The sequence below is a fragment of the Arachis ipaensis genome, chromosome B8, assembly GCF_059453495.1.
Source record: "Arachis ipaensis isolate K30076 ecotype BB chromosome B8, ASM5945349v1, whole genome shotgun sequence".
Taxonomy (NCBI): Eukaryota; Viridiplantae; Streptophyta; class Magnoliopsida; order Fabales; family Fabaceae; genus Arachis; species Arachis ipaensis.
The window spans coordinates 9,150,629-9,160,523 of record NC_142443.1 but is presented as its reverse complement, the minus strand read 5'-3'; the positions used below and the strand labels follow the sequence as shown (position 1 = coordinate 9,160,523).

General features: G+C 32.9%; 1 protein-coding gene across 1 annotated transcript; it reads right to left on the bottom strand.

Annotated features, from left to right (window-relative positions):
- Positions 1-570: 570 nt before the first annotated feature.
- On the bottom strand, positions 571-1,493 carry LOC148547137 (uncharacterized). The gene is made up of 2 exons (XM_088495315.1): positions 1,272-1,493; positions 571-843 (listed from the first exon to the last, which is right to left on the bottom strand). Exons 1-2 carry the CDS (start codon positions 1,491-1,493, stop codon positions 571-573), a joined length of 495 nt encoding a protein of 164 aa, XP_088351441.1.
- Between the last annotated feature and the right edge of the window lie 8,402 nt (positions 1,494-9,895).

The window sequence follows — 9,895 nt, the reverse complement described above, 5'->3', positions numbered from 1 at the left end:
ATTTCCAAAGCCTAACATAACATTCTAGTTTACTTTCAGCTTCTTCATTCTCTCACAACTTAAAATTTATGCTGCACACTAGTATATAAGAAGAAAAACAGATCTTGTCAATTATCTATTGTGGTGGCTGCATGATTTGTCATGGAAGTCACCAAATCATCGGTGTATATTGTCATGCCCTTCTCCTTCCTACTCTTACAGAATTGCCGAAGATTGAGTTATAACATGACTGCAATCTTAAGCATTCGTTTCACTAATAAAAATGTTTCTATTTTCTGGTATTCAGGCTGACTTACTACAACATATTAGCCTTAATATGCTACTGAAATTAGTAGGGAACTTTGATAACTAAGTCACAAAAATAAATACCATAAAACATATACGTATCTATAGGTAAAACATAATCAAATTCCAACCATGTTGCCCATATCAAATAAACGACATCGACAATTTTTGCTTTAACAACTTCAAGCAATTGTGTGTCTACATTCTAGCAGAAAAATTCTGAAAGAAGGAAATTATTCTTAAGTTTCTCAACCTAATAGAGGTGCTTCAGGTTCCGGTTTTGATCTAATGGTTAGACTTTGTAGATGAAGCCTCTTTCTCTCTTGCAGCTGCTTCTCTAGTCTTCTTCCTCAACTCTCCTTGTATACTTTTCCTGTTCAGTAGCTTCTCTAGGTTTATTATTCTTTCCTCTACATGTGCTATCAGGTTATCCATTCCCAAATGTTCTTCAACATGATTCTGCTTCCCATCACTCGATCCCCTTGTAGCCTCCCCCTCTCTGACCCTTACAATGTGGTCATCAACCCAGAAAAAGAATTTGCAATGTGCTTCTGTCACCTAAATCAAATAGAACACAATGAATGTATGGTTGTACAAAGCACTCCAATTTAATCTGATCCACATATGTGACTGTAAATAATCCCTAAAGGCTAAATTTTAAAAATCCTTTCAAATTTTAAAGCAATTTTTTTATATCATATCAGGTTCTATGTCAATTCATGCCTCAATCATTCTTCAAAATTAACCAGCACCAATATCAAATTATATACAATATCAACCCAATTTAACAGCAAATCGCTTACAAAATCAAATCATTTTCATAACCAATAGGCATGCCATTCCAAACAATTCAAAATCACATCCATAACAACTTGAGCTAGGGAAAATAACCAAAATCTATATTCTAAACCTCCATTCCAAAAATTCAAAATCAACCAAAATTTAGCATAAACTTAGTGATCATACATGAAGAATTGCGTGCTTACCTTTAACAATGGGCATCCAAAAAATAGCCTATTCGGGTTAGTGTCTGTCTTAGACATGTAACAGATGGCATATTTTTCGCAGAAGTATTTTGGGGCCACACCATCTTTTACATCCCCAGGTTGCAGCGAAATTGAACTTGCATATCCAGCTATCAGTTCCTGTTGTCCGCCGGCTTTGACTATGCCTCGTCTCGTGTTTGAGGAGCATGCATCACTGGCCATCAATCTGATTAACATTAAACACAACCATGAAAAAATATTCTCAACTATTGCATTCAAAATTGAAACAATCTACTTCGATGAACGGTTATTAAAGAAAGTTAATAATAGAACAAATCATGCAAATTTGGTTGTTAAAATTGACAACTGAAACAAACGAATTAGCTACAGGAAGAAACAGTAGGCCTTACAATGGTTTTTCGAGAGGGTTTTCCTCGTGGGTCGCCGGAACCTTTTCCGCCTAGGGGATGAGTTACGTTCTTCAACGGTTTCGTAAATACTTCACTCTGCCTGTGAGTCACAATAAAGGACACCCGCGTAACCCTAGACGAAGAAGCAGTAGGCAGGATCTTCGATGGGGTTCGAAAAAGTCGATTCACTAACGATGAGTCACTGAAAAAATCAGAAAAATGAGGTAGAAAAAGAGGCTGTGGACATTAAAGCGGTTTTTGGGGGAAGGTTTTGCGAGTGGGTCGCCGGAAAAATCAAACGCTTCACCTACAGGAACGGTTGGAGGAGCAGTGAGGTCGAAGAGGAATCTGTGGACATTACAGGGGTATTAGGGGAAGGTTTTTCGAGTGGATTGCCAGAAAAATCACACCCATCATCTATAGGAAGGATAGATAACAAGGAGTAGTGGATACAAGGGTAGAAGAAGCAGTGAGGTTGAAGAAGAAGCAGTTCCTTCAAACTGTATTTTGAGAGGTAGAAGAAGAAGAAGCTGTACACATTGAAATGGTACTTGGGGAAGGTTTTAATTTGTATGGTATTTGGGGAGGGATTTGTAAAATCAATTATTTGTATATTGTACCCATTTATGTTACAGTATAAATACTTAGTGTGGTATAATGTAAATACTATAAAATACAATGTAGTGTAAAAGCATTTAATGAATCAATTAATGAAAGGTTGAAAATTTTTTTAATCAATGGCTGAGATAATGACACATGTGCAAGGGTAACTTACCTACAAAATTGCCATGGGTTTGGAAGAAATCACCCTAAAATTTTAGTATCTTTTTCCAAAATTTTAGTATTTCAGTACCTCCAAAAAGTGGAGGCACAGAGAATTGAAATTTTTGGAGACGGAGACGAAAACTTTCATAATATTTTATACCTAAAATACCCTTATTTCAATTAATTAATTCTAACTTTATTCGTTGTGTAAATTAAATTAAAGTTTTATTCTTATTTCAATCTTTGTCACTTACTTTATACTCAAAATAATATTGAAACTTATTTCAGTCTCAATTTTTTAATTTCTATCTCTCTATCTTAGTCTCTTCGTTTCTGTCTCTCTTTCAAATACTACTATATAAATTACGAATACTAATTAAAAAATTAAATTGAATAAATTAAAATTTTAAAGACCAAATTAATAAGTAAGTATAAGTTCAAAGAGTAACTTGAGTATTAAGTGTGTGTTTGGATTACAGTTTACAAACGAAAGTTTGTATAAAATTGATTTTGCAAACTTGATTTTGATAAAAAGTAAGTTTGTGTTAAAGTGATTTATGTTTGGTAATTTTTGTATCAAAATAGATTATAATAAAATAAATGTTGTTTGACTTATACCATTTAAAATCACTTTTAAATAAAAAATTACTAAAATAAACATCAACTTAAATAATTTTTTTATATTATCCTATCATTTTAATTTAGATATTTAAATAGATCTTATTAGTTAATTTTATAATAAAATTAATATTTACTTACTAAAATAAAAATAACATATAAAAATAGAGAAAATATATTTTTAAATAAAAATAAAAAATATAAATTATATATATATATATAATCAAATATGTTACATTTTTTAAGTATTAACGTAAGAATGTTACTTTAGTATTTTTTTACATCGTACTCTTATTCTAGTACTTTCAATAATTTTATTCTTAATATTAATTTGGAATCCAACGTTTATGATTTTATTATTATCTATGATTAATTTTTTATTTAATTTATCTTTTTTAATGAAATCATAATCTATATTATAAAAAATTACACTAAAACATAGTATAGGAGAATTACAATTATAAAAGAGAGTACTAAAAATAATAAAAAAATTAAATATTTATTTTGTAGTGATGAAAACAAATCTGAAAGTTCTTGATGATCTTTTTATATAATATATTTTTAATATTTTTAGTACTCTTTTTTTAGTATGCTATAATTTTTTACAGTTAATTTTTTATTTAATTTACTTTACCTAATAAAATCAATAAATTATATTATAAAAAGATAATAACAAACATAATAAACAAAAATCACAATTATAAAAGTATATAATGTCAAACAAACAATTAAAAAAAATAAAAATATAGCTAATATAAATAGAAATAACAAGACTATAAATAATATAATAACATACATATAGGATAAAGTTGGTAAAAGATAAATAAATAGTTAGTATCTATCGCTAAAAGCCCGTTAAAAAAACACAGAAGTTAAAAATAGTTGCTTCTTGTAAACGTAATTTTGGTAGCAAAATCACTTCTACGTTGATAAAAAAAAATTTGCCAAATCACAAATTAAAACTTTCAAAAAGTTTAACCGTACTTCTTCCCTTCCAACAGACTTCCCAAATACACCCTAACTCATCAAGGATGTGAACTTGTGAAATCAAGTATGTGCGAGTTGAGAAAATTTAACTCATAATAAAAAGCAGAAAATGATTATTGTCTTTTTCTAATTGATAATACTATTCTTCTATTGTATGCATTTTTTTTATAATTATCCTAAACTCCTACGAGTTCTTCCTATCAATCTTGCAAAATAATAAAACAATAACGATGGAGGGTAATTTAAAAAATTATATATGAAAAGAGAATAAAAATATTAAATTTAAAAGTAATAACATAATTTCTCAAAAACTTTAGTTGTTTGAGATCGATCATCTAAGCAAAATGAAAACCAATATTTAATAAAAGTTGATATTTAAAATGGTCTTTAAAATTTAATTTCTAATTTAATTTAGTCTTTTAATTTTTAATTAACCTACGTTGTATCTTAAAATTTTAATTTTTTAAAATATGACTTGACTTGGTTTTTTCATGCATTTTTTCACTGAAAAATGACGTGATACGATTAAACGACGTCGTTTTACTTCTATCCTCCTCCTTCTTCTTCCTCCTCAATGTTTGAATCTCCCACCATCCTATTACTACCACCCTTAATTATATTTTTTCAATTCTACTATCTTTCTGTCATCACCATCCTCCTCTTTCTCATCTTTTTGGTATATTATTTAGAGTATCGTTTTGACAAAGATTTAAAGAAGAATTTTTTAAATGTTCCATTTTTCATTTTCTATTTCTTCAAAGATTTGGGTAATAGTGTATGAAGGTGGAGCTGCTATTATTATAGTAGAGAAAAATTATACATTGAAGATGAAGATTCTTTGACAGGGTTTAGTTGTTATTTATTTATTGGTCATTGCTTCTAATGATCTCACTTATTTGGTTATGTGAATTTGGATGGAAAAAATGATTTCGATATATACATTCATTCAGATTTAATAATAACAAAACATAATTAATTATTAAAGCTAAATTTAAATGATGTGATGAGATGAGGGGAGGGGGAGGAGAGGAGGAGGGTAGTGGTGGTGATGGCAATGAGGGTAGTGAAATTGGGAAGATATGATTGAAAGTGATAGTAATAGAGTAATGAGAGGTTTAGATAGTGAGGAGAAAAAAGAAAAAAGGGAAAGAAGTAAAACGACGTCGTCGTGTAGGTGCAAACAGTAAAATGACATCGTTTAATCGTACGTCATTTCTTTAATGATACAAATAAATGAAAAAATTAATTTGAGTCATGCCTTAAAATTTTAGAATATAATTTAAGTTAATTAAAAATTAGAAGACTAAACTAAATCGAAATCGAATTTTAGAGATCATCTTAAGTATTAACTCGTCTAATAACTAGTAGTAAGCTTTGAACGTATTATTAATAATGTTAAGCATGCATTTGAAACCATATAATGACCTACAAATATAAAAAGAGGAGTGTTAGGAGGCCAGTAATTTTTATATTTTATAATCATTAATTGGTCATCAATAGTGTATTCAATGGTGTGAGATTACATTCAATGCTGAGAGATCATTCACTTTTTCTTTGATGATTAAGTGCTGGCCACAAAATACAAAAATTACTTGCCTCTAGACTTTTCTATATAAAAAATGTATTCAAAGAAAAGTCAACGACTCAAAGAATAAACACGAAGATAACATTGTTAAATATTCTAAGAAATAATAAAAAGAAGAGCGTTCCCCAAAGCTCACTTGAATAGCTTAAGATATGCGTGATTAGGATAATGAATTAAAAAAGGTTCATGAATATAGAAGGGAAACGAAGAGTGAGTTCGTGTTTTCATCGCCTAATTAAGACTAAAACAGGATCGTAAAATTCAGACGTGAAAATTAAACACTTGCAAGTGATGGTAATAACAAGGGAACAAAATTTAGCATCTTTTCTCGACAGTGCTGGTTATTAATAGAGGTAATGGCCAAAATAATTTCTGAAATTTTTAATGCGCTTTAGTTATGTTCTTAATTTTTTAAAATAACTAAATAAATTTTTTAAATTGTAAAATATAAATTTCTGTTAACTTTTTTATTAACTAATGTTAGTGATATTAGACTATTAACTGTCACATTGACGGTATGATATAGATTGTGATGTAGACACTATAATAATAGGAAAAATATAGGTAAACAATAAAAATATTAAATAATGTAAACAATAGATATATTGGTGTTCATTTTATTAGTGTACGGATGGTTGTTTTAATATTAAAATTTAGAGGGTTAATTTAGAGGTGTAATGTGTTTTTATTTGATTGGTGGTTGTTCATATTGTTCAACAAAATCATTATCCCCCTAGCATTTCCGATAATAATATATTTAAAATGGTATCTCAAATTATTTATTTGTACTCAATTCAAACCATTCATTAATTTCAAAATCTTAAAGGCTCAAATATAAGAATCATCTCAGGAACAACTCCTCTTTTCTTTCGTTCCAGAGAAATCAATATATACAATAAAAGTTGTCTAATCAAAACAAATTTTCTGAAAACAAAATGCGATCAATGTTAAATGTTAAACATTAAAAATTCTAACTTCTTTGGTTCACCACCAACATGCAAAGAATTCACAGCATAAACCAAGTCAAACACATTGTCATAGAATGAAAACCTATGATCTAAACTCAAATAAAGAAGTTATAATTGGTAGTTTAAGTGAAGAAGAGTAGTTAGTTATGTATTGCATCAGTAAGTTAGTTATAATGTTGAGTCAGCGTTAGGCTGTTATTGGAGTTTGTTAGAGTCAATTAGAATAACAACTCTATAAATAACAATGTCTCTCTAATCTGTTGGTTGTAACTGCATCATTCACACTTCAATACAACTGAGAACAAACTCTCTCTCTCTCTCTCTCTCTCTCTCTCTCTCTCTCTCTCTAGAATCATCAATTGGAGCACAAGAGCCTGATACCTTTTATGGTATCAGAGCAACGATCTAAAACCATGACTTCCGTATCACCAACACTGAATCCGATTTCGATGAAGTTTAATAAAGAAATTCTTTTGCAGTGGAGAGATCAAGCTGAAGCCACAATTGAAGGCAATGATCTTCTCAAATACATCACCGGTGAAGAAATTCCAACGAAATTCCTCACTGTTGCGGGAGTAGTGACGATAGAAGTGAATCCAGAGTTTCAACAATGGAAGAAGCAAGATGCACTGTTAAAGTCATGGCTCTTGACCTTGATGACGAAGTCCTTCACTACAAAGATGGTTGGTTGTACCTTCACGTTTCAGATCTGGAAAAGGTTGGAGAAATATTTTGCATCTCAAATCAAAGCAAAGGTAATGCACTTGAAAAGCAAACTTAGTTAAAAAAAAATTGGTAACTCAGCAAATGAATATCTCTTGGCCATAAAAAGAACGGTTGATGCCTTAATCTCAGTAGGTGAAATTGTCACTGAGAGCATTTATGTTACGACTATTTTGCATGGCTTAACAGGGGAATATCATCCTCTAATAACTGCGGTTCTGGCGCGTCCAACGAGCATTTCGATTGGAGAACTTGAAGTGCTGCTTTTAGCGCATGAGAATTTTCTAGAAGGATTTCGAAGGCCTGATCAGTTTGTGCAAGCAAATTTGGCGCACTACAATAATCATGGCAACTTTAACGAAGGACACCAAGGACACTTCAAAGGAAGAGGAGGTTGATTTGGAAGAAATTTCATGAGAGAAAATAGTCACGGACACTATGATAGCGGCAGGAACAAGTATGGTGGCTATGAAGGCAGATATAATTCTGGTGTGTTCCAAACAGGCTCAAGACTACAATGTTAATTATGCAACAAACCAGGTCACAGTGCCGTGGATTGCTGGCATAGGTATGATAACTATGAAGCTTTAGGTTCAGGTGCAAGAACTTTTCGTCCTCAGCAAGAAAATCCTTCGGGACATCTGAGCCATGTTCTAGCCACGCTAGCAACACTACATGATCAGAATTAGTACCCGGACTCCGGTGCCACTCATCATATGACTTCAAACGAGAAAAATCTGATGAACAAAGCAACGTACGAAGGATCAGAGGAGGTGGTTGTTGGAAACAGCACATGTTTGCACATTAATCTTGTTGGAAATGCTATTGTAAATTCTGATTTGAGCTCTAAATCTTTGATTGTTCACAAGTCGCTGCATGTGGTAGATATAACCAAGAATTTGCTAAGTGTTTACAAATTTTGTTGTGATAACAAGGTCTTTTTTGAGTTCCATGACTCTGGTTGCTGTGTTAAATCACAGGATTTTAAAGAAGTTGTCCTCAGAGGCATTGTTGATCGGGGACTCTACGAATTTCTCAATTTCTCTTTGGCTTCACCTAATGCACCTACAGCCCTTCATTCAAGTGTCATGCCTGACGATAAGGTTGCCCTATGGCATACTAGACTCGGTCATCCATCTAATAGTGTCTTGTCTCATATCTTTAAAGATTATAAATTCTTTTTTTTCTATTTCAAATAAATCTGTCTGTCATGCTTGTTGTCTTGGCAAGTCACATCAAATGCCATTTGATCGCTCAAATTCAGTGTACACCAAGCCTCTTGAACTTGTGTATTCCGATATTTGGGGACCGGCTCCCTCACCTGATGATAATGGTCATGTTTACTTTGTTAATTTCATTGATGCCTTTTCCAAATACACTTGGATTTACCTAATCAAAACTAGACCTCAGCTTAAATCAGTTTTTGCACATTTTCAACATATGATGGAATTGCAGTTAAATACCAAATTGAAGAGTTTTCAAAGTGATAATGCACTTGAGTATGTGAGTTTGTCTAAACAGCTGCAAGAAAAAGGTATCACTCACAGGTTCACCTGCCCGCACATTCACCAACAGAACGGTTCTGCGGAGCGAAAGCATCGCCATGTGGTGAAAATGGGCTTAACCTTGCTTGCCACAGCCTCCATGCCGCTAAGATTCTGGGGTGATGCCTTCACCACTGCTGTTCAGCTTATTAATGCCCTGCCAACACCTATTTTGAGCAACAAGTCACCTACTAAAGTTTTATTTGGCAGGCATCCTGCCTATGATCATCTCAGGATCTTTGGTTCCTTGTGCTATCCACATTTAAGGCCCTACAATTGGTACAAATTGGACTTCAGGTCTACCCCAGCTGTGTTCATTGGCTATGGCACTTCACAAAAAGGTTATAAATGCCTTCTTGCCTCAGAGAGAGTGATCGTGACTCGAGATGTAATCTTTGATGAAACCAAGTTTCCCTTTTCTAGTTCCAAGTACCTTGATTGTGTCTCTTCATCTGGTTCTGATTCGGACTCTCTCCCTGCGCCTACACCCTCTATTCCACTGGTTCCAACCATCCCACCTCGACCTCAACCTCTACCACTTGCATCATCCCCCTCGCCTACCCTTCACTCCCAGTCCTCCTTCTTGCTCAGTATACCTTCTATTTCAGACTGCTCATCAACCCTTGCTGCTCCCTCTGAATTCCCATTCCTATCCCAACCTTAGATATTGATATTATTTTCCCTTCTAATCCCTCTCCGTCTGTTCAGAATGCTCATCCCATGATTACCCGAGGAAAGGCAGTCATCTATAAACCTCGGGCACTTCAGGTTTCTTTAGATTCCCGTACAACCAAATAAGCTCTTGCAGATCCTAATTGGAGAGCAACCATGAATTTTGAGTATGATGCATTGATCAGGAATAATACTTGGCAGTTGATGCCGTTGCCTGCGGATAGAGAAGCCATTGGCTCAAAATGGGTGTTTTGGGTTAAGTACAAACCTGATGGTTCTCTTGACAAGTACAAAGCCTGGCTCATTGCCCAGGGCTTTCATCAGCGTCCTGGTGTGGACTATAAGGAGACGT